Source organism: Macaca fascicularis, chromosome 4 (assembly GCF_037993035.2).
Source record: "Macaca fascicularis isolate 582-1 chromosome 4, T2T-MFA8v1.1".
Taxonomy (NCBI): Eukaryota; Metazoa; Chordata; class Mammalia; order Primates; family Cercopithecidae; genus Macaca; species Macaca fascicularis.
In genome coordinates this window covers 28,233,474-28,260,301 of record NC_088378.1, presented here as the reverse complement: position 1 = coordinate 28,260,301, position 26,828 = coordinate 28,233,474, and the positions used below count along the sequence as shown (strand labels likewise).

The 26,828-nt window shown below is 35.1% G+C and overlaps 1 protein-coding gene across 8 annotated transcripts in view; it reads right to left on the bottom strand.

The window, feature by feature from the left end:
• NKAIN2 (sodium/potassium transporting ATPase interacting 2) overlaps window positions 1-26,828 on the bottom strand; it is a 1,020,326-nt gene that overhangs the window by 510,016 nt on the left and 483,482 nt on the right. For all 8 annotated transcript variants that reach the window (XR_006697365.2, XR_006697364.2, XR_012433406.1 and 5 more), the window contains one exon: window positions 11,597-11,734. Coding sequence is in view for 2 of the 8 variants with exons in the window: in XM_065543331.1 (XP_065399403.1) it covers window positions 11,597-11,734 (138 nt within the window). In the remaining 6 variants the exon portion in view is untranslated. The remainder of the gene's footprint in view (window positions 1-11,596; window positions 11,735-26,828) is intronic.

The window sequence follows — 26,828 nt, the reverse complement described above, 5'->3', positions numbered from 1 at the left end:
GATGCTTTACCAAAAAGTGCTACGGCCGGGTATAGTGGCTCACGCGCGTAATCCCAACACTTTGGGAGACCCAGGAGGGCGGATCACTTGAGGTCAGGAGTTCCAGACCAGCCTGACCAATATGCTGAAACCCTGTCTCTACTAAAAACAGAAAAATCAGCCTAGTGTAGTGGTGCATGATTGTTATCCCAACTACTTGCGAGGCTGAGGCAGGAAAATTGCTTGAACTGGAGAGGCCGAGGTTGAGTGAGCCAAGATTGCACCACTGCACTACAACCTGGGCAACAGGGCAAGACTTCATCTCAAAAAAAAAAAAAAAAAAAAAAGAAAAAAAAAGTGCTACAAAGGCAGATAGTCTCTCATACTGGTTATATAGAGGCTCATGGGCTTCAGTGGGCAGTTAGCTGATGTTTGGAATGACACCAGGAGCTGAGGAGTCAGATAAGATTTGTGCCTGATTTAAAAAAAAAAAAAAAAAAAAAAAAACAACAACAACAACAACAAAAAACACACACCCCCATTTCCACATAGACAGGATAATGAAGTGCACTACCAGGATCATGATTCTTTTTAGAGAAAATACTGGGTTTTCTCTTGCCAATCAACAAAGGACAATCAATGTCCCACAAATTCCACCAATACAAACATTTGCTGCAATTGATTTTAAACCAGAGAATTGTTTTGGGTGCACATACTCAAATTCCATCTTTAGTCATAAAAAAACAGAATGCCATGACTCTGCCTACTGTACTTTATAAAATAAATTGGTTGCAAAATGCACATCTAAGTAATTATATTAGATATTTCTGTGTATAGAGTAACTAAATATAAGCTAGTAAAATGTTGGAGGCTTTCCCCCCAAACACTATCATTGTAGAAAAATTGAATGGTATTATTACATTTTTGCTACTAATTACTTAACATACCAGGCATCTAATACAGACACTCATCAATGACACTTTTAGCTTATGATAAAATCATGTCATCTACATATACAAAAATATTTGCTGTTTTTATCTAAAAGTAGTATCAAGTTATTAGGAAACAGTCCATAAAGGAATGAAGACACAGCCCTATTTGGTCACACGTATATGACTAATAAAAAACTGACAAGTCTAAAACAACTTTTGAACATTTTCCTCAATAGTTCCCCTTGTTTTATTCCTTGTCTTATGCGTGGCCTCACCATTAGCCTGTCTCTTCTCAAAAAATATCTATAACATATGTCTTTACATCTCTTCTTCCCTCTAGGATGCTAGCAGCTCAGAACCATTTCCTATATAAAACTCTCCAATTTTTGGATAAATGCTCCATATAAATAATTTAGCATGGTCAAGTGATTTTTTCCAATCTGGTTCCTGCCTACATATTTAGTCTTATCTTCCAACAAGCCCCTGTGTAGCAACCATGACACTCTAATATAAATTAATAAAAATACAACTATATTTTTAACACTTCAGTGCTTTTTGCCTTTGTTGTTACCTTTGTGTGCTTCTGCCTGGAATTTCCCCTCTTCCTGTCTTTCCAGTGATGTATTTAATCCTACTTATCCTCTAAATCACAGCTTACGGGTCATATTCTCCATAAAGCACCTCTTCAATCATCCTGCCCTCCCTCCGGGATCCCCCAATCCCAGTTAACTTGCCTAACCTGAGTATTTGAGTACTTTGATTTAGTCTCTACATACTACTTCTAGCATAGTCCATCTGAAAAGTATTACATTCACTTGATTAAATATTTGTTTCCTCCTCTGTTAAAATGTAAACATCTGGAGGCTTTCTTATGATGATATACCCATAGCATTGTGCTTACCATATAATAGGCAAACAGTTTCCATACCGTGTATAACAATGTCAGTTTGAGTGGTGGCTCACGCCTGTAATCCCAGCACTTTGGGAGGCTGAGGGGCGAGAATCACAAGGTCTGGAGTTTGAGACCATCCTGGCTAATATGGTGAAACTCCATCTCTACTAAAAATACAAAACTTAGCCAGGTGTGGTGGTGGGCACCTATAGTCTCAGCTACTAGGGAGGCTGAGGCAGGAAAATCACTTGAACCTGGGAGGTGGAAGTTGCAGTGAGCTGAGATCGCGCCACTGCACTCCAGCCTGGGAGACAGGGTAAGATTCTGTCTCAAAAAAAAAAAAAAAAAAAAAAAAGTCATCTGCTTAGCTTTCATTGATAAAAAGGAAATTACACCAAAGTAAAACATACTTAATGCAATCTAATAGTTATTGTTACACTTTTGGTTTAAAAAAGCAAACGGAGCATACAACAAATATAGTCCTACAACTGTTAGTAATAAAACATTAGCAACAAAGAGATTTCAACTAATTGCCTGAAGAGGAAGACCAAGAGATAGATATTGATTAATAAACAGAATGAAACAATTGCCAGTCTATAATATGTATGGAGGAGAAAGAGACAAAAAAATGCTAGACTGCTAGGGAGAATTTTGTATATTCTGGAGACTTGGGCAAGAAACATATGACCGACGGTCAGTAGGAAAAGTGAGCTGGAAAACAGCAATAACCCTTTACCACTTTTAGAACCAGCCAGGGTTTTATCTCTCTGGGGAAAACAAGGAGATTTTTCATACATAAATTAACTATAATATAAAATAACTGTTAAATGAAATTACCTGGGGATAGCATAGCAAAGGCAAATGTTGAAAAACATAGAGAATCAACAAAATGATACATGCAAATTCCAGAATTGAAGGTGTAGGGAGGTTCAAACTTTCCCTCTGAAGGTTTGACAACTGAGTCTGCTGACATCAACTGACAATAGATAAACACGAGAAAAGGCATACTCATTATTTAAGCTCATGAGACTCACACAAAATATAAAACTCAAAGGAGGAGCCAGATGTTTCAAGTTTTTATAGCATAAAGGAATAGGGGGGCTTGAGGGCTTTTAGGGGAGGTGGTGACAAGTTAAGGGAGAGAAAAAAGGAGGAACCACAGGATGAACAAAGGCTGTTTTATTATGCAGATAAAGCTTCTCAGGTAATAAAAGCAGGTCCAGAAGAATAAGTGATAGGCTGTCTGGGTATGCGGATGACATTTAATCTCCTCTCCAGTGATTAATCTTCCCTGGTTGCTTGATGAGATTCCTAGGGAGGGGTTTCAAGACAATTGCATTTCTTTTGGAAGAACTTACCTCAGTTAGACAAGTGAACTTAAGAAAAAGGGCCTCTTGGTGCTTTGGGAAAGAGGATCTAGAGACAGAGGAAGAAGGAAGGTCAGAGAGACCTTGAGGCTACTCTTTTAATTCAAAATTGCGATACACTGGATATGATTTTCTAAGCCACAACAAAGTCTTCTATAAGTGTTTAAATAAATAAAAAGACTACACAATTTTTAAATAGGTTCACATTTAGACATGCCATTTTGAAATGCCAAGACAACAAGAATAAAATGAACATCTCAAGCACTTCTTTTAAAGTTATTTACAGATTAATATCAGACTGGCCATCAGTAACACTGCTTCTTAGATTGTGAACAATTACTTCAGTGTTCTAAGAAAAAAATGATTTTCAACCCTGAATTCTGCACCTGGCCAAACTAGTACTCAAGTGTAAAGGTAGAATAAAGTCATTCTCTGTCATGAGACAGATAAAACTCAGAAAGTTTATCTCACAAACATGCTTTTTCAGGAAGTTGTTTGAAAAATACCAAAGAGACAATAGATGGAATTTAAGAAAGCGTGAATCAAATTCAGAAGAAGGGAGAGATAGATGTATAATAGGGCTTGAGAGCAAACAGTTCACATAGGAGCAAAATGACAGAGTACTAAGAGAAATCTCCAGGGAGGAAGAACATTGCATTAAAAACAAAAAGCTACAGATAGTCATAGTCAAATATAAAGGGACTGGATTAAATTCAAATACTAAAGCAACAGATTTCAAAAATTAAAACATTGAATATCAAGCAATAGAATGCACAGGAATTGGAAATGTATTTCGGATACAGTTAAGCAAGGCCTGTTTTGTTTCTTACAAAAAAAAAAAAAAAAAAAAGTAATCAGAAACTTCAGACGGGAAAGAAAACTTGTAAAAACAATGTATAATTCAGAAATAAATTAGACCAAATGATTTGGGGCAGGTCGTTATTAGATACTGTCTAAAGCTGAAAAATCAACAATTAGCAACACACACACACACACACACACATACACACACACACACACTTCCGAGGTAACCCCAGAAGAACTACAAAGAGATTAGAAACAGCTGGAGAAGAATATGGAAAGGAAGTTTGATTTTATTATAAGCCCAATTTTACTTTTTGATTAAAAAAAACCTACATAAATTAATCTGATTTTTTTATTTTAGAAAAAGAAACTAATACATATCACAATGTATCTTTTCTTCAAAATTCATTTTCAAAATTAGATGATTTAAAAAAGTGAATCTAGACTGTCAAATGTAATTATTTATATGTACCACATCCTACAAATCTTTAGTCATAGACTAACACCAAAATGAGAGCACAAAGTACCTTCTTGTAGAATAAATGGCCCACATTTCCCCAAGGGAACACATTCTTTTGAGAATAAATTGCATTTGCAATGTTGCATTATTACATTTATTTTAGGACTACAGGCTAAATACATTAAACTTGTAATGATGTGGTTTTTTTTTTTGTTTTTTTTTTTTCCTCCCTCCCTTCCAGGCTTATGGGAAAAGACTTATTTTCACAACTACTCTAAGTCATTAGAAGTATTGTTAATTTACTACTATCTCAAGTCTCTTCATCTCTAATCTACATTGATTTTCTGTCCTGAACATAGAAAGCATGCATTTGTTAATGCTGTAGCTGCAATAAGTTTTCTTTCAGATATTTTTTTCTCCTAGAAAAACTGAATAAAGGTGGCAAAAAAACTACTGGAACATAGATTAATGACTTCTTAGAAATGACTTGTAGGGGTGCAAAAATTTTTAGGGAGGAAACATTATTAGTTGTAGAAAAGCATATGACCTGGAAAATGGGCATAGTGCTCCCAATTTGTTGCTGTTGGTGATAGTCTCTATGGAGACCTGAGTTCCATGAAAAATTAAAAATCAAATCATGGCAGTCATCAGCAAATAGTAAATTCAAGAAGTTGAGGATTTTTTTCCCCCATGCAAATTGAGTACACAATTCTTTGCTTATACAGAACCACTAAGGTGTCTATTGATTTCTCAAGTTGCCATGTCATAATCTTTTTACAAAATGAATCTTGTCTTTGTCTTTGGTGCTCCAGTCACCCTGTGGCCCCATGCTTTGGCCAGGATGTCATGGGGATCCTTTTCTTTACCATGTTGCCTCTAGAAAAAGCGAAGTCAAGGAAGTCAAAGCAGGTGACGCTTTGTCTGAAGCTGACCTTGTCTCACTGGGGAGAGGGAGGATGTATCTCAATCTAGAAATCAACAGTCACCAACTACCATATGTGTCACATTAAAAAAAAAAGTAGTAAAACAAAGAGTGGCCTAAATTGGTGAACAGAAGTTCAGTGTTCAGCATTAATCAGAAAATACCATTCAAAACTTTAAAATATGAACTAAAATAAATATTTACTTTTTATTATTTTGGAATACTAAGTAGGGTTATTATGAGTCTTGGAGTTTACGATTCTTAGAACACAAGAAATGAAGATTCATGTGTATTGGCTTCTGTTTCTAACCATCGTAGACTTGCTTCATCAAATCAGCTTTAACCACATTAATTTAACCTCTTGCTTTTTCAGTAACGAAACAGGAAACCAATCCCAATATTTCTCCTTAATTTGATTTTAGAATCAGTTATTGTATTCTAAGTTGGTGTCACAGAAAGATTCATCATTAGACACAATAATATGTATGCATGTATGTCTATATTTGTGTTTCCTAGGTCTTTTGTATTTCCAATATGATTTGAGTATTTTATTCAATTACATAGAAATAAATTCTCCCATCAATTATTTGAAACTCTTTACAAATAGCAAATGTAGAAATAGATTATTTGTCCTTAACATATCATTATAATGGATATTAGCTATAATTTATATTGTATAGATGAATGTGTACATGTGCATATATATAAAATCACCATCAAAAAGCTGGATGCTATAGAAAAAGAACAACACACCGTTCTAATTCACCCTTACTAGAAATTAAAGACAGTTTGTGTTATTGTTTTCCCGCATGAATAAAATATCCATCACTAAGAGTTTTCTGTTCTAAACTCTTGAGATATGAGGCTATTTCCTCATTAACTAAGGAGCTAAAAACATAATCTTTCACATGGGAGAGGCAGACTACAACTTCAAATCTAAATCCTCTGGAATTCGCAAATGCTATAATGAATTTTAAATTGGCCCACAACTTAACAACATCTTTGTTCATTTATCAGATAGATTTGGGTCTCTGAACTGTGCCCCTAAGAAGCAGTTCAGTGTGTTGGTTACAAGGAGATCTTGGTTGTCAGGAGTACCTGTGTCAACCTCCTAACACTACTATTTCCTTTCTATATGAGTTTGAACAAAAGTTGTGTCAAGTTAATGTGAGAGTTATAGAATTTGTCAAGAAAGACAAATTGGTGATGAAATTGGTAAGAAACAAGAAATGATTCTTACAAATATTACTGTGATTTTAGTATACTCTCCTGTTTATAAAATTTGAATAACAGATTTTCAGCTGTTTTGAAATTTTTTTTTTTTCTAGTTTGGAGACTGAGTTTGGAAGAAAGGAAAGAAGGAAGGAAGAAAGCAGGGGAGAAATAATTTTTTTTTGATATGTTACACAGCAACATTTGTTTTTGGTAATATCACTGAGAAAGTTGCTGTGGCTTTAATGGATAGGAACCTACATATTCTTCAGATTATTTTAGACAACCTAAAGCAGCTCCTTAGCGCCAGTGCAGCTCCTTAACATTATTTTGTCATTAACTAATAAACACTGGATATCCCAAATCACATTCTACTTCCCCAAATGATGATCCATTACATAATTCCATTTATGATGTAAAATAATACTTTCCTGGGAGCCATTGTATATATTTATTTATGAATTGTTTTCTGGGATTTGATGTGGTTGAGAATAATACAAGATTGATTCTTTCTATAAATTCTGGCTTCAGTTTCCTTTGCTTGGACCTGAAAACATCTATTTCATTTTCCTTCAGCATATTATATTCTGCAAAGTGCCAGAGGCTCTCAATGGTACTAATGAGTTCTTGTTCCAATTATCTGTTTTAAATTTTTAATCTTTTTTTCTTTGCTACTATGAAAAAGAAGATGAATGAAGAAAACAAAAATCATTACCAATACTCTCATTTATTTGTTGCTGCAAGCTCAATGGTTTGAGAGAATGTCGACATACTTTTTTTTTTGTGGGGGAGGGAAGATCAATTAAATAATGTCCCATCAATAATTTGAAGTTCTTCAAATATAGCAAATGTTCTCAGTCTCAATATCAGAAAACCTGCCTTTTTGTGTTAGTAAAATTAGACCTAAGGATAACGAAGACTTATATTTTTCAAAATGGTATTTGAATTTAATAATCTTAAAAGCAGTGGAAAATATCACAAATGGAAAGAGAGTTAACTTTACTAAGAAAAACATAATAAATATCAAAATGAAGCTTTATGATGTTTTAAAGGTAAATGTCTTTATTAAATTACCTACATAAATTACAATAAACACTAAGACAGAAGGGCAAAAAATTAGCAAAGAACACCAAAAGACAAATTCCCGGCTGGGCACAGTGGCTCACACCTGTAATCCCAGCACTTTGGGAGACCAAGGTGGGCGGATCATGAGGTCAGGAGTTCGAGATCAGTCTGGCTAACATGGTGAAACCCCGTCTGTACTAAAAAAATACAAAAATGAGCCGGGCATGGTGCCACTTGCCTGTAGTCCCAGGTACTTGGGAGGCTGAGGCAGGAGAATCGCTTGAACCTGAGAGGTGGAGGTTGCAGTGAGTGGAGACTGTGTCATTGCACTCCAGCCTGGGCGGCAAGAACGAAACTCATCTCACACAAACACACACACACACACACACACACACACACACACACACACACACAAAGACAATTCCCCAAATAGAAAATAAAAATGGGTAATGAACATATGAAAAATTCTACCTCACTAAGATTAGAAATACAATTAAAAATGAAAATGACATATTTTCTTCTATCAAATTAACAACTATGAGGACAGATAATACACAGGGTTAGCAAGAGTGCAATGAAATCGACTCCACTGTACACTGGTAGGAGGATAATTCAGTAAAATAATTTTGGATAGGTTATTGTGAATTATATAGTAAAAGCCTTAAAATTTTTCATATTATTTGATTATACTTAGGTATTTCTCCTAAGGTATGATTCACAAAAAAACATGAGAGTGTTTTTGATGGAAATGATTATAGGGAATTATTTAATACAATAGAAACATATGAAAATAGTATAATGTATAACATTAAAGACTTAAAGAAACAATGAAATAGTCATATTAATTTTTAAATTGTTTGATACAATGTTCAATGTAAATTTAAGACGTATTTGGATATATAGCATACACAGACAAGTTTCATTTGTATATACACAAAGGAAATATGCAAAAACGTTAACCTTCAGTCATGAAGTCAAGAAATGCTTTCTTATTTTTGTATCAAATTATTTTATATTTTATATCAAGCTATTTTATAATGTAAAAATATTACATAGAAAATGTGGCAAATATAAAAATTATAAAGGTCTACATCGTTAGAGGATGAAGACAATTTTAATGATCATTTTCCATTTAATCAATAGTAAATATATTTTCCTTATGACTTCCTTTAGTAACATTTTCTTTTCTTTACACTATTGCAAGAATACAGTATATAACACATATAACATATTAAATACGTGTTAATCAACTATTTATCAGTAAGGTTTTCAACCAATGGTAGTTTACTGGAGTTAAGTTTTTGAGGAGTAGAAAGTTATAAGCAGATTTTTGGCTGTGTGGGGGGTTTGGTGCCCTTAATCATGACATTGTTCAAGGGTCAACTGTAGTTTGTTGCACAGAAGTTACACAGACATAGATACCAAGAACAGAAATTGGTACCAGAAAGTCAGTGATACTTAAACCTAAAACACGCAGTGCTGGTTTTGAGATAAGGAGGCAAGTAACGCCAGGAGGGCAGCAAGGAGACTCTGAGTGGAGAGAGGAAATTGTTTTTGAGGACTAGAGAAAAGAAGACTCATGGAATTTACTGCCAGAACAATTATCTTAGCTATTGTCTTTAATAACTGGAAAGATAGAAAATACACCTATGAGTTTATGGGTCTGGGTAAGGGGATTTCCAAGCAACAAAAGATGACAATGCTATTTGTCATCTTTTAGCCACAGACAGCATGATATTGCCAGAGAGAAATGAGCTAAAGAAAGATTTTCAAGGAGAATTTAGAGGATATATTTCCAACCCAGGACTTACGAGTTGGAAAAAAAAAGTTGATTATTTACATCATCTCCCACCAGCAAAAGATTTCCAAAGACATTGTCTCAAGAAAAATCCAAATTCACAGTGATGTTACCGATCAAGATGAAATCAAGGCTCTGAAATTCACTGTTAAGACCTTACAAAGAGTTCAGGTTGTGTCTAATAGTTTCAGTAAACAAAACTTCTAACAATTTAAAGGTGTTTTCCCTTGGCATCATAACTCTTACCCCATGCCAGAGAAAGTAGCCAGTATTGAAAGATCTGTGGTATGTCTTTATTCAAAGGAATGAGATTATAATTTGATACATGGAAAGCCCACTATTTTTTTTTTTTTCTGCATTGTAGCATCTTAGAATAAAAGGGCAGAAATAGTCCATCCAATATCTAGAACACCTTGCTTTATTTTAAATTTCCTTTCAGCTTATTGCTATGCTACACATGTTAGTATTATTTTTAAATAATAATAATAAAAACGAAAATATTATAGCTAATATTTATTAGGGACTTTTTAAATGCCAAGCATGGTGCTAAGGACATTTCATAGAACATCCCCCTTACTCCTCAAAATTAGCCTCTGAGTTTTTCAGTAGTTCAAATATTTTGGGTCACATCTAGATTTTATCTCAAGAAATTTATCAGAAATAAAGATGAAATATTTATATAATGATATTCAGAGCAACCATTATTTATAAGAATAAAACCATGAAGAAACCTCAAAGTCTAATAAAAGAAGAAAGGTAAATTAATCAATTTTTTCATATAATGGCTAATAATATATCAATTAACTAAATCATTATGATTTAATGTAATGACTACTTTCATTTTAAAGATAAGAAAATTAAAGATTGGTGAGGTGAAGTTGTCTAAAGTCACACAGAATTGGGCAGATCCAAGATTTCAATCCTGATATTATGACTTCAGAGGACTCATTCTCAACCACTGAACAACCCTCCTACACTGTATCAAATTACGATTCATAGAAGAAAATGGACAATACTATCATATCTTGTGCATTAAAAAAGTTCACCCTGCAACAGAACTCCTCCCACTTTTACAAGATTTAGATGGCTACCTAGCCTCTGTGGTGACATGCACTGGGGTCTGGGCGTGCACCTGGAGGCAAGGACAATGGGCTTCTCATTTTTCCTTAGCCCAACAGTGGCTCCTTTGGTTCCAGCCACCAACACATTGCCTGGCTCTGTACCAATGAGCTTTGTCTGGGTTCTATATGACAGAGAGAACAGGTCATGTGTGTGTGGGGGGGGCATCTTTAATGAGGACGCTTTCATAAAACATGAGAAGGTCTGCTGGTTGTTGAACAAGGCAGAACTTTCACTGTACTATCTTATATACATGCTTTTACCACAAACCTGCTTTACAATTTTAAATAAATGCCTATAGACATTTCCTTTGTCAAAAATAGAAGAAATAGAAAAAATGATGAAACTAAAAAGAAAAAAAAAATGTACAGTAATGAAGAGCAGTAGCTTAGATCTGAGGCACATACAAAAGTTTAAAAAAAAAAAAAGCAACCCTAAGTTATGGTTCCCATAGTAACTGCAACACAGTTGGATTTCACTTTTATGTTAAGTAAGTTTAACTTGAGTGCGAATGCAAAATACTTCCTCTGAGCCAAAAAGAGAATTACGGAGAGCACAGAAGCAACTGTCCAGATTATTCTGGCTTTCTCATATGCCAAATATTAGCCCTAATATGCGTTAATATTTTCACATCAATAGTATCTGTTCATTTCTATTGATTTTAAACTCTTTTATTCAGTGTATAAAATATGATTATTTAAAATGAGAAAAAATTCTCATTAAAATCTGTTAAACCAGAAAGCATGACTTTATAATTTAGAAATATAGAAACACAGTTTGGCTTGTAATTATGAGAATATTTGCTGAAAGTACAAATTATGAGAATTCAATCTGATTACACTCACTATCAAGTGCTTTACAGCTGACATTTTCAATTACTGTTGATGGAATCTGAAACTATGAAAATAAACACTTTTATTTTGGTACTTAAAAGAGAGTATCTACATCTTTAAGATAGATTATACACATAAGTTTTCAAGGCATTTGGAGTTTGCACATCATTCTCTAGTTCAATAAGATTTTTAAAAGGCAGAAAAGGTACTTACTCCTGTTATGTAACGAGGTCTATATTGAATAGTTCCAAACAAACCAAGAATGACGATAATAATATGTACAAAATTTGCCAGGATAGGTGCCCACTGATATCCAAGGAAGTCAAATATTTGCCTCTCCAGCACACAAACCTGGAATAGCAAAACAGGACGGATAGATCAGTTTGTGAGAAACAGCAGAGTGGTGAGAAGTAAAAAGGATAAAATTATTAATAACATAATTAGCAATTATAACTGTGTTACCAATCTGGCATTTGTCTTCAACTGACAGTGAGAATGACATTTTCAGGTTTTTTTCAAAGGAACACTATGGAAGCTGTGGATCTATAGACACCTACAAGACTTTCAGGGATAAGTTTGTGGAGGAATCAAGCAGTATTCACAAGATGACGTCTTTGCAGTCACAGGATAAATTATATTGTCATGTGCACTGTCAAACATTTGAAGTCATCAACCAGCAAGTCAGGGGAGTCCACATAAAGAGTTTGTTGCTAGATCTGTTCAAACGTCATTATATAAGTTGAGCATAGAACAAAGGAAGTTTGATGTGGAGGAAAAATAAATCTTTAGCAAGACTTGTAGCAAGAACTCTTTAGCAAGACAAAGATTTCTGGATGTGGATCTGCCACTAAGTAGCTGAAGTGGCTTACATAAGTCATCTCCCTTCTCTGGGTGCCCGGTCCTCATCTGTAAAATGAAGGACTTTGATGTGGTGTGTAGGGTCCTTCTAGTCCTAATAGTGTTGTGTTATAAATCAAATATGATGTTTTGTCATATCTGGTTATCAGGTAAAAGAAGGGCGCTAAAAGAAAATTAGAACAATGAAAAACAAAAACAAAAATCAGGCATCCCTATTATAAAAGCAAGACACTTAAGTCGATTTAAATTATACTACTTTCATCTGTGCTCACAGCTATAACTAAGACATATAAAAATCTAAGCAGTGAGAGGAGAAAAACAAAACCAACCAACTAACCAACAATAACAACGAACCGAGATTAGTGGGTAGTCAGGAAGTACCATTTTACATCCCCAAGTGAGATCTGGGGAGCTAGCAAGCATCTCATCAGATCCAACAAAGTAAAGTAGAATGTTGGCTTTATTCTTCCTGCCTGCCTTCAGGGGGGATGATAATAAACTCTCTGTTCAGAGAAAAACATTGTAAAAGGACTTGATGCTGCATACCAAGATTCAATATTTTATTCAGCTAGGTTTTCAAGGAAAATGATGATTTAAAAATCCCTAAGTTCCTAACATCACTATGCTTTAATGATATTTCTTGTCAGAAGGAAATACTGACTCAAAACAGGCAACGTGCTTTTAAATTAAATATCTGTAGCTCAGTTTGAAGACGTCTTGAATGATCATTATTCCCACTGCAGTTCTTTAGCTGAGTAGCACGTTTTCCCATCAGGCATTGAAAGAGAAAATAAATTCATGACACCTCTATTTTCTGAGGCACACTAGGCACCATGTAATGGTTGTAGCAGTCACAGTCCAACTTAGTCAAATCATAATTCTCACTGCATCTTTGACGTAATTAAAAAAACAGAAGAATCTTGATTTGTTATACCCTATGCTAAAGCCATGATACTCATCAGAGTCTCAATAGTGGATAGTGGAATGCAATATTCTTACTCCTTAATCAACACAGACCACCATAGGACCTGAATATCACTTAAGCCTTATAAACCTGAATTATCTTCTGATGAGCCATTCCTTCAACTTTCTCATATAGTTAACATTTTGTAGAAATGAGACCCATTTGTGACATTAGGCAGTATTACATATGCCAAGTTAGAATCTGTGAATGGTACCAAAAACTAAGTAGTTCTACGAACATGATTGCTAATTTTCTATATAAAAGTTCATTTCAACATAGAACCCTCTCCTCCTTATCTTATGAATAAATAGTAAATACGAATGTAAACCAACAGCAAGAAACATCTAAACTCTATAAATTTGGAGCATCATAACTGTGGGGACACATCAGGGCAAAAGTATAGAGGATGAAACACATCAGTCTAACCATGGGAAATAGCTCAATAAATGCACCAGTTATGAAAGCAAATAGCAGTCCTATTGTTAATTATAAAAATATAGAGATGATAATATACTAACTAAGTCCGCAAAACTGAAGTGAAATTATGTCAACATTTATTGGGTTCTTGTTATGGCAGAACCAAAAGTTTATGCAGACTGAACAAGCTAATCTGTAATTCTTTGCATACAATATTTCTGCCTATTTCCCCTTTTTGATTAGTCCTATTAGGGATCATAAGTAGCATTATCATAAGTTCTGTAATTTAGAGATAGGCCCGAAAAATGCAAGATTTTCTGAAAAGTTCAGTGAGTGTAAGGGTTTTAATATGTGTAGGAGTAGCTGCAGTCTTTCCTATGAATTCCTTCCAACAGGAAGACTATTAACTGTGAGGGGTCTGTATAGTGGGCCTGGAGGTGCAGGGATGGAGAGAACACATATTTGTTAGAACACCTACTGTATGCTGGGGCTTCATGCTTTTCTCCAGGCATGTATTATCACATTGATTCTACACAAAACCAAGGGAGGTAAATAGGATTGTCCCATTTTGCAGATTAAGGAATCTAAGCTGTGGTGTGCTCAGTGATTATCTTGAAGTTACAGAAGAGGTAAGTAGTAGAACAGGAATTTAGGCTTCTGTGCCTGGCCTCTTTGCTATGCTCCTACCTTTTCTATTTCCTAGACACTTAGTCCCAAAACACATAGATTTTGTTTTCGTTGGTTATATTGTAGAGACCATGCTGGTTATATAATATATGCTACTTCATAGAATCTCTCTGATCATACTTGTCAGTTCATGACATTATATCATCATTGGTTAAGGCAAAGTTCCTAAAGTTTAGTTTAGGTTAGTTTTTCCTTCTTTGAACCCATCTCAGTGTTAATCCAATTTTGCCCATGGGGCCCTCTTTAATGTATTTACTTTTGGTCCTTGTAATCATCTGACATATAAATGTATGTATTTGACCTAGCAAAATATATACTGCTGTTTATGCCCTTTCACACTTGTCTATTTTTCTGTATAGAAATGTTGGTTCCTTTTGTTTGGCTTGCACAGATCACATCATTATTAATGCATAATTTGGTTGCTTTCAATTCTTTGCTACCACAAAGAATTCTCTTCTCTTCCATTACTATCTTTATGAAGTTTTCATTTGTAACATCAATAGTGACTAATCTTTATCAGTTACTATTTCTGCATCTATTGAGATAATTACATTATTTTTTTTCTTTTACACAATGAATGTGATGGATTAGATTGCGTATTCAATCAATATCCTTTTGTCATTATCCTTTTATACCTGGCAAAATCCCCACTTGGGACGGCAATATTATTTTTAGCACATTTTCAGTTTGCATTAAATTTTACTTACAAAATTTAAGCAAAATAAAATTTTATTTGGGGTTTTTGTATCTATAAACTGACCTACAGTTCAATTTCTTTTTCTCTCTTTTTCTGAAACTGTCATAAAGTTTACACTGGCCTCAAACCATAAGTAAGACACAAATTTTATTTAAAACTCTTTTTTTTTGGTGTTGTTTTGAGACGGAATCTCACTCTGTCGCCAGGATGGAGTGCAGTGGCGCAATCTCGGCTCACTGCAAGCTCCGCCTCCTGGGCTCACGCCATTCTCCTGCCTCAGCCTCCCGAGTAGCTGGGACTACAGGCACCCACCATCACACCTGGCTAATGTTTTGTATTTTTAGTAGAGACAGGGTTTCACTGTGTTAGCCAGGATTGTCTCGATCTCCTGACCTTGTGATCCGCCTGCCTCGGCCTCCCAAAGTGCTGGGATTATAGGCATGAGCCACCACATCCAGCCAAAACTCGTAATAAACGTAGAGAAAACCATCCAGTCACATTAACTTTCCCCAAAGGCAATCTGTGTGAATTTTGGCAACTACTGCTAACTGCATAGCTGTTCAGTAAAATACTGTATGTAGATGCAGCATATAGGCATATATCTGTTATGTCTGTGTAAATTTTTTTCAAATTATTTTAATTTACATAAATGGATTGCAATGTAGTTGTGTGTTTTCACCTTGTGTTTCTCACTTAGTGATGTATCATGAGATTTTTCCACATTAGCACATCCTGCATTAATAGATCTACCTCATTATATCATTAAGGCATTGCATTTTAAAAAATCTTCAATTCATTTCCAGTTTTTGGCTATAACATCCATAAGTGCATTACAGAATCTCCTGTATGTGTGTCAATATATCCATAGGACAAATTCCCCAAGATAGAAATGTTGGATCAATTCTGGTTGCTAAATCCCAAATATTATATAACAGTTGTTATTAATTCTTCTTTGTGCCATATATATATTTATGTTTTCCAGCTCACATAATAGCATATATATATATATATATATGAGCTATGTATATGTGTGTTTGTGTGTGTATATGTGTGTGTGTATATATGTATATAAGCTGTTATATGAGCTGGAAAACATGAAGATTACCCTTTTCGTTGCACCATAGCAGATGTTAATTTTAATAGTAATTGTTAATATAGTAGAGTATGCTTAAGCTCAAAAAGTTGTCAAAACCTCTGTGGTAAATGCTATTAAGGACAAATTAGCTTACTTTCCATGACAATAAATGTTCATCAGAAGCATCTGTAAAATGTCTTCAAGATAAATAAATTTATTGACTTTTCACTCCATACTCCTCAATTTATACATGAGAAAACTGGGTCAAATTACGTTAATACTTTGTTAAACTAAGCTTTACCTCTTCATATGAGAGGATTTGGTCTGAAACAGGTTTGCTTCAAATGTTTGCAAGGCAAAAGGGAAGCCTTTGTACTGGTTAGGCATCTATTGCTATTCAACTTTAATAACAAGAAAATTACATGTACTCAAACATATTTTTTAAAAGCCAAAATGATATTTTTCCAGGTAGTTCTCCTCAGATAGTAAGACCTGTAACTGATCTCCTTGATAAATTGCATTTTCTTCATAACTAGTATTTCTTAATCAATTTTTCTTCCAAATATTACTGTAATATTATTTTTATGTCCTTAAAACTTAACCTGATATTGAAACAAAAATATAAAATAAAACTTATATGTAGATTTTGAGAGAAAACATGGGCTTTTGAAACTATGATGATGAAACAGAGTTTTTTTTTTTTTAAGATGTGTTATTAAAGGCTGTAAACAACCAAATTATGTTTCTAGTGCTAAATTATACATGGAAATTAAACTGATCTGTGGGTACCCCTGTTCTCCTCTCTGTACCTCCTTCCCCATAAGTGTCTCCAGGTCCCTTCAAGAATCTGCGCTTTCAGATTGTCTCAACTCTCAAGTTTTTGAAGAAAGAGAGAACACAGACTCAGATTTCAGTGTTAGGCCAACCAGAGTGCTCCCCTTCAAAGTCTATTTGCATTGACGAAGTGTACTTCAGGGAAGTTACAAACTTGTCAAAAGTTAATACAATTCCAGGAATCAACAAAGAAATGATTTTCATTTCGGTTGTTTGCAGGAGAATATAACTTACCTAACAATTAAAATTAGCCTGTTATAGCATCATACACAGACACACACACACACACACACACACACACACACACACACACGACACACAGACACATACTACTAGGGACAATCCAAGATGGAAATTGAAAGGGGCATAACAGTTTCTAGGTTGAGTCCAAAGTCTTATTTCATCTGTAGGTACCATTAAAGTTTAGATAAACTTTCAGCCTAATCTACAGAATGATCATATGTTGGTCATACTTTTGTCAATAAAAGTTGCTGCTAACATTTATTTGTTTGTTTTTACATTCCAGTCAAGTATGGCTAATTGCTAGTTTCCAGTAGCATCCACTCTTTGTTTCCTGCCTCACAGAGATCTTAAAACAACATTAAATGAGATGTAGAAAGTTTGAGTAATACATCCTTGATTCATATAAAATTTTGCTCCTTCAGCAGGAAAACTTTGCCTTGTGATTTTGCCTTGGATTCAGGTTTCCCCTGTGCCCAACTCCCCGGTACAGTATTTCTGTTTCCTTGTTGTCTGCTCCCTTTGGAAAAGCTGCTAATTTTGCATCAACCTTGTGTCTAGGTTTATTCTGCCCTTTGCTGGATCTTGCCACACTAGAGCTCATCTCCATTCCCATTGCTTAATTCCTCTGTAGTCCTAAGTAAACTATAGTCTTGAGCACGCTCTGGAACTGTCTGCTCCAGAGTCAGAAAGGATGCCCATATTGGTTTCTCTAGTTTTAAGCCAATGACCAAGAAAGTTGTAAAGACTTTAGAGATATTCTAGGTCTTTATAATATTATCGAGCTGCTGTGCTCTTTACAATATTGCCGAAAATATCACAATATCACAAAGCAAAACTCTACAAATATGATTGATAATGTTCTCCCCTTAAGATTCTCTGTGTTGTTCATAGTGGACAAGATCAATGAGAATATATGTGCTGGCTTTTAAACATTATGTGCAGGAGATATACTAGGTATAATTTGGTTTTATCTTACCAAGAGATCAGATTCACATATAAAATGAAGAGGATAAACTTGAAGTTGAGTCTGCAATGATTATACATGTAAAATAGGGGCAAAGATAAAAGACAAACCACAGAGCTTTACTTAAAGAGTTTTAGCTACATTTGAATAACTGAAGTTTCTCAAATGCATGTGTATATATGGATACATACTTGTTAGGATGGGGTGTGTGTGTGTGTGTGTGTGTGTGTGTGTTCACCAAGGGGAAGAAAATAAAATTGTAAGGTATTACTAAAAATAATAATTTATCCCAATTCATTAGAACCAAGAATTGTCTGCCTTTTTCCACATAATTGTTTTGCTTTTAAAAAAAAGAAAAACAAAGAACAAACAAAAAAAATTAAGGAAATAAGTCATCACCGCCACCACAGCAGAACAGCACCAAAAAGAGACTTGGCCATAATTGCTCTAATGACACTAGAAGTCAGCATATCATGGTGGTTCAGACTTCAAGTTTTAGAATTAGAAAATCATGTTTGAATTCTAACCACTAAATGACCACAGCAGACCACTAATCTCTATGAATCTCAGTTTCTTCATCTACAATATGGGGATGATGTCATACATAAGTCCTAAGATTTTCATGAAGATTAAAGTGATGATGTACATAGAATAGTTATTAAGATGCCTGGATTGCATCTTAAAATTGATTCTATTATTAATTTATATTTCAATATGAATTTGAAATCATGTTTTAGTGCATTATCATTCTGTATTTGTATTCTGCCAGACTATTTCAGTTAGAGATGTTCAAATGTTTCTTATTCTATCGGCCACAAATGCAAATAATACCATGACAAATATTCCTGAATAACCTCAAGTGTTTGGAGAGGGTCTTGATAATGTTTTCCTGCCTGATTTAACACCCCATATATTAAATCTGTTGTAGTACTATGGTAAAAGAATAGGCTTCAAACATTATCATTCCTCTGTTTCCACCTTCTCTCTTTCCACTTTTCACATGTGACAAAATCAATGTTTAAGAACTGTCTCCACATAGTTAATCACAATAAAGCTTTTCAAGAAAATACTGGAGAAGATTTGGCATAAGTTCAAAGAAACCAAATGGAGACAAGAAGTTCATTTTCTCATAATTTGTATTACTGAAATATCATACATGGCATTTCTTAATATACCTTTTTGAAACACAGAGTCACATTTTTCTGAGGTTAAATCAATAAGTTTATGTAAAGACCCCCATGGAAGTCAAATAGTTAATTTTAAGACTTTCCTACTATTTTGTATAATAATCCCATTTATGTATAATTCTAAATATGCCATCTAATACTCTAGTTGTGATAACAGAATCATTTATTATTTCTCACAGCTGTTCATTCTGCATAGCAATTTATAACCATTTCATAGTTAATACTCATGCTATCAAAAGACAAGTTGATGACTAGCATATTATATGAGGTTAAAAAAACCAGAAAATTCTTCTCAAAAGTAACAAAAAGTTAACCCTAGAGCACAAAAATATTGTTTGGTTTCTGTTTAATTGAGCTTAACAAGTCACGTGAATTCCTGACCCTTGTTCTATGTGTCCACATGTCAAATTTTATAAATGTGTATGTGAGTGTGTGTATATGCCTAATCACAAAGTGTTACTTGATTTTCAGGAATAGGGTTTTTTAGTGTTTTGGTTTTTTTAGTGTTTAGATTTTTAGCTTAATTTTTTTAATCATAACGCAAATCTCTCACCTTTTTTTGAATAATGTGTCCACATTCTGTGATAATAATTATTAAAATATATTGGGTAGTTATTATATTCCGTACATTACAATAAATAGTTTAATATGTTTTTAAGTTAATGCTTACTTTTAAATCATGCATTTACAATAATTATCTACCATTATCTTTATTGCACACATGAGGGAATCACATTGATGATGAGAGAGAATACATAACATGTCCAAGATCATAAATGCAGAGCTGCTATTTTAACTTCCATGGCCGTGATTTCAACCACATATCATTAGCAACTAAACACAGGAGAACCTTATGGTATTGTTTTCACAATTTTTAGGGCTTCCGCTTTACTACCAAATACTTTGCTAATTCAATAAGCCAGTAAATATAAGAGGCTATTTGTTCTTGGGATGAAGTAAAAGTTCAAAAAGACACACTAATAACTATTTTTATACATAACTCCACGGTTTGTAAATTCCTATAATCACTATGATGACCTTATAAAATAAGCATGATTATTACTGTTACTCTATTACTACAAATTATGCAATTCACAGTACAGACTAGTTCATAGTTAGAACAGAACATTTCTGATAAAAACATGAACTGAAAGTTTCTACTATCAATGCAGTTAACAGAATAATAATACTGCAGGGGCACAAAAATGACATTTATCTGGAGTTGTACTATAAAATAATTTTATACCTTTGTAGCCCGATTCTCATTTATTAAGTTTAAAGTCTCCCTATACTCAAGTGAAATGAGCTGAAAAGATCACAGTGTAGGTCTTCCTGGTAGATGGATCACTGTTTTGATTTCTCCACAGAGCCTGTAATTTTGCTCAGTGGAAATCTAACTTCTCAGAAGAACCAGAACATATCAAAATGACAGCTGTTCTAGGTAGTTTTCATGACTCACTCAAAGTACATGACAGGTAACAGTTGGAAAATATAATGCATCCATTTAACCTTGAATTTCCAATATCTTCACAAAAGAGTCTCAACTGATACAAGGTCAACCTAATACACAAATTGGTTACTTATTCATAACACAGAAAAAAACACTTAATGTTTGGAAGACAAATGGCCATGGGCTTTTAAATCACACGTTCTACAAGCAATTATAGAGTATTACAGGTATTGAGCAATGTGATACACCGTCTTAGTTACTAATGAGGTGTGGAAACCCAAATCAATGATGAGATGAATCAGACATGTTCATGTCATCTGACAGAATTAATTTTATACTATGATATATGCTAATATCTGAAATAGTGTATTAGTCCATTTTCACACTGCTATAAAGATACTACCTGAGACTGGGTAATTTATAAAGAATGAAGGTTTAATTAACTCACAATTCTGCATGGCTGGGAGGCCTCAGGAAACTTACAATCATGGTAGAAAGTGAAGGAGAAGCAAAGCATGCCTTAAATGACAGCAGGAGAGAGACATCAGGAAAAACTACCACTTATAAAACCATCAGGTCTTGTGAGAACTCACTAACTATCATGAGAACAGCATGGGGGAAACTGCCCCCAGGATCCAACCACCCCCACCAAGTCCCTCCCTCCACACACAGAGATTACAATTCGAGATGAGATCTGGGTGGGGACACAAAGTCAACATATCATTCTGCCTCTTCCAAATCTCATGTCCCTTTCACATTTCAAAACAGATCATGACTTCCCAACAGTCCCCCAAAGTCTTAACTCATTCCAGCATTAACCCAAAAGTCCAAGTCCAAAGTCTCATCTGAGACAAGGCAATTTCCTTCCACTTATGAGCCTGTAAAATCAAAAACAAGTTAGTTACTTCCAAGATACAATGGGGGAACAGGCATTGCGTAAATGTTTCTATTCCAAATACAAGAAATGTGCCAAAACAAAGTAGCCACAGGCCCTATGAAAGTTCAAAACCCAGCAGGGCTGTAATTAAATCTTAAAGTTATGAAATGACATTTTTTGACTCCATGCCTCACATCCAGGGCACACTGATGCAAGAGGTGGGCTCCCAAGGCCTTGGGAGGCTCTACCCCCGTGCTCTGCAGGATACAGCCACCACAGCTGCTTTCACAAGCTGGCATTGAGTGCCTGCAGCTTTTCCAGGTGTATGGTGCAAGATATTTATGGATCCACCACGTGGGGTCTGGAGAACAGTAGCCCTCTTCTCACGGCTGCACCAGGCAATGGACCAGTGGGGACTCAGTGTTGGGACTCAAACTTCACATTTCCCTTCTGCACTGCCCTAGCAGAAGTTCTCCATGATGGCTCCATCTCTGCAGCACATTTCTGCATGGATATCCAGGCATTTCTATACATTCTCTGAAATCGAGGCACAGTTTCTCAAAGCTCAACTCTTATCTTCTGAGTACCCACATGCTCAACCCCATGTGGAAGCCACCAAAGCTTAGGATTTGAACACTGTGAAACAAAGGCCCAATCTGCACCTTGGTCCCTTTTAGCAGTGGCTGGAGCTGGAACAGCTGGGACACAGGACACCAAGTCCTGAGGCTGCACAGAGCAGCGGAGCCCTGGGACCAGCCCATGAATACAGTTTTTCCTCCTAGGCCTCTGGGCCTGTGATGGGAGGGGCTGCATGAAGATCTCTGACATGGCCTGGAGATATTTTCCCCATTGTCTTAGCGATTAACATTTGGCTCCTTGTTACTTATGCAAATTTCTGAATTTTTCCCCAGAAAATGGGTTTTTCTTTTCTACTGCATTATCAGGCTGCAGATTTTCTGAATTTTTATGCTCTGCTTCCCTTTTAAATGTAAGTTCCAATTCCACCCTGTCTCTTTGTGAGTGCATATAACTGAATGCTTGAACAGCACCCAAGTCACATCGTGAATGCTTCACTGCTAGTAATTTCATCTGCCAGATACCCTAAACATCTCTCTCAAGTTCAAAGTTCCACAGATCTCTAGGGCAGGAGAAAAATGCTGCCAATCTCTTTGCTAAAATATAGCATGAGTGACCAATAAGTTCCTCATCTCCATCTGAGACCGCCTCAGCCTGGACTTCATTGTCCATATCATGATCAGCATTTTGGTCAAAACCATTCAACAAGTCTCTGGAAAGTTTCAAATTTCTCCACATCTTCCTGTCTTCTTACAAGAACTCCAAATTGTTCCAACCTCTGTCTGTTACCCAATTCCACATTTTCAGGTTATCTTTATAGCAGCTTCCTATTCTGCTGGTACCAATTCACTTGATTAGCCTATTTTCACACTGCTACAAAGATACCACTTAAGACTGGGTAATTTGTAAAGAAATGAGGTTTAATTGACTCACAGTTCCATATGGCTGGTGAGGCCCCAGGAAACTTACAATCATGGCAGAAGGGGAAGGAGAAGCAAGGTATCTTTTACATGGGGGCAGGAGAGAGAGAGAAAGAAAAAACCGCCACTTATAAATCCGTCAGATCTGTGAGAATTCACTCACTATCATGAGAACAACATGGGGGAAACCACTCCCAGGATCCAATCATCTCTGACATCCCAACAGGTCCCTCCCTCAACACACGGGGATTACAATTTGAGATGAGATTTGGGTGAGGACACAAAGCCAAATGGATTTTAGGGCAGAAATTTTCAAAACACCCAAGAAGGCCCACGTGTAGTTGTTCAAATGATAGTCTTTCCATGGATCTACATGTTCCAATCTATTCCCATATTTCTTACTGTTTATTTAGCAAGTATACCTAAACACAAACATCAATATGTGGCTAACTTTATCAATACATGGAAAAGCAGATGAGGGATGGGTTTCCTATATATTAACAGAAACTTTAGAAGTTGGGTAGAATAAGTTGCTAGGTTTATCATCAGCAGCATCCATTTGTTCAGTACTGATTTTGTATTCATTGAGAGCTCAGTAAAAGCCAAATAAAAATAGCTTACAATGTTCTTATTTTCATGTATCATATGGTATTGCTTTCTCATAGCAAATGACTTTCTCTAGAAAAAACTCGATTGCTATTTTTTAACAGCACAATCATATTAAACATATTAAAGCTGCCATCTGGAGAATTTGAAATTTGTCAACTAGGTAAAAATACAGATTTTTTTTTTTTTCTGAAAAGCTGATAAAGAGTCCAAAAATATGCCTCATACATCATTATCAGAGAAACAATGTATAGACAGCTTTCTGTTTGGGTCTTGATAAATATTTTTGTGTTTCATTTACATTTTTATTTTATGAATTCAAAATAAGGTAAAATGGCCCTCCAATAGTCCTGCCCTCCCCTTTTTAGCTGCCCTTCACCCATTTGAGGCGGTGAGTTAACAATGTCATTACCATCATCAGCTGTTTCCTGTCAAGCAAGTACTATATTTAATAGGATTGCAGGTGGAAGCGTGTGGGCTGTTGTCATCAGGAGAAGGAGATGTCACAGTGACCTTCATGCCGGTGTCTCCTCTGTCTCCCTTCCCTCCCATCTGCTCTTTCCTTCCTCAAGTGAAAGCATAAGCAGAGGTTTCAGGACAGCATCTCTTTGGCTAGAGGAAGGCAGCTATGTGGAGACTGTCAGTCAAACCTTTCAAACTCTAGGTGACGTCTCTTTCGTAAAATTCAATTTCATACGGATGGGAGATGAAATGACAGCCTCACTTACTCTGACTGCTAAAGGCCAATCAAGAGATGAAATGAAAGCAGAACTGTTATTGAGATCACTACCATGTACTGGCAGTCACTGTGGGAGTGAGTATCTCAGAAACTGCAACTAGAGGCCGGGTGTGATGGCTCACGCCTATAATTCCAGTACTTTAGGAGGCCGAGGCAGTTCGATCACCTGAGATCAGGAGCTCGAGACCAGCCTGGCGAACGTCTCTACTATAAATATAAAAATTAGCCAAGTGTGGTGGCAGGGGCCTGTAATCCAAGCTACTCAGGAGGCTGAGGCAGGAGAATCGCTTGAACTTGGGAGATGGAGGTTTCAGTGAGCCAAGTTTGCACCATTACACTACAGCCTAGGTGACAAGAGTGAAACTATGTCTCAAAAAAAAAAAAAAAAAAAAAGAAAGAAAGAAAAGAAAAAGAAACTGCCACTAGAACTACAAGAGAATATCATTTCAGATGGCTGCAAGGACGTTTTTAGAATTTGTCATGAAGTACACTATTTCTGGCATGGTAAATACCATGTCTCCTGTGCCCTTTGAAGTAACCCTAGTATTCAATTCAACAAAGATACGGAGAGGCTGCTGTGAAAAGAGGTAGTCATAATATTTGTTTTCCTGTTGATAGAGGTGTCTGTGGCTTTCCATGGGTGAATATAATAAGACATGATATTTTCTATCAGCTTTAGGAGTTCTACCACAGACTATTAATGCAGCATAGGTAACTGGTACAGGCACAAAAAGGTAAGTTCTGTCAAGGTACCTTAAACATGAAGATTCAAAGCATTTCAAGCACTGCTAAATTTTATACATGCTTCCTCTATCTATGTGTGCGCATATTTTATATACTACTATTAATATTAATAGCATTACTCTAAGCGTTTTATACATATGAGCTTATTTAATGAGGTAGGCAATAATATAACTTAGGAAATATTATCTCCATTTTAAAGATGAGAAAACTGAGGCAGAGAGAAAGATTCACTTGACCAAGTTTACATGGCTGCTATTTGGTAAAGATGATTTGTCTAGAGCCCAAAGTTTGAACCATTATGATATCACTTCAGTCAGAGGTGGTGTTAAAATTTATATGCACAAACAATACTGCATATGTAGAATAAGTGTGTATATATATAAAATATATGTTATAATATATACAAATGTGTGTATATGTTTATATTCCATTATATTTTGCTTTCAAGTATGATTTTTCTAGTTCCGTGAACTCATATCATTTATTTTTTGTGCGTTCATTGGTAAGTATGATAAAACAACACAAAACACTAGCTAATAAAAATGTGTAAGTAATAGAGTTTTTTTTTCCTACTTCACTTAGTGCTCAGCATGATATTACATTGCTGCAGTGCTGCCAGTCTTCTATCTCCTAACGACATACTGTTTCATTCTATTGGAAATGGGAAAAAGTTAAGACATTGCCTCTGAAGCAACTGATACTACTATTGGGAGAAAAAAAATAGAACGCTAAATTTCTTGAAGTGGTTCCAATTTGCTTAGGAACTGTCTAAAGCATAGAACTACTTACAAATATGAATATTATACTGATGTATTGAGTTAAATATCATGTAGTAGATGTTCTTACAGATAATGGGCTTCCCAGAGTACTTACACATACTTCTGCTCTATCAGTTGAATTTCATGCACACCTACAGTAAGTTGTGCTTGCATATGTTGGCTCTTATCGCTAGAATTGTATGTTTACACAATGCTTGTTGTAAACACAAATGCAAGCCTAGTTATATCAGTTTTATTTGTTCTTATATGATTTAATTATTACATATACAAAGACTTACGAATGGAAAAATAGGGTTTTAAAAAATAAAAATGAAGTTTAAACATATTTAAAAGACTACATAAAGGCATAAAATGAGTTTCTAAAGGATGGGTGGAAAAACAATAATTAAGATATAAAAGGGTTCTCTTCCCAAATTATTTTACAAGTCTTTTTAAAGTTCTTATTCCACTGTGAAGAAATGAACATGTAAAAATTCATAGACAATAAATTAAGGATATTTTTCATGCCAAAAATGGTAAAGCTCCAACCAGTTATCCCATATATACACAAATGAGTCCTTAATTCTATGTCAAGAGTATTTTATAGTTTGAATTAAAGTAACATGTCAGATATGTATCTATCACTGCTTTAAAAATATTTTGGATCAACTGACTGACTACTAGTCCCAATGTCTAAAGAGAAGTTTATTGTATCTTTATTGTGATAAGCAATACATTTCTTATAACTCTGTATAAAAATTTTAATATATCCACTGTATTATACCACAATCTAGAGCACTAAATGATTCTGTAGACCATAATTTGTGATGTTGTTTTAGGAAAAATACA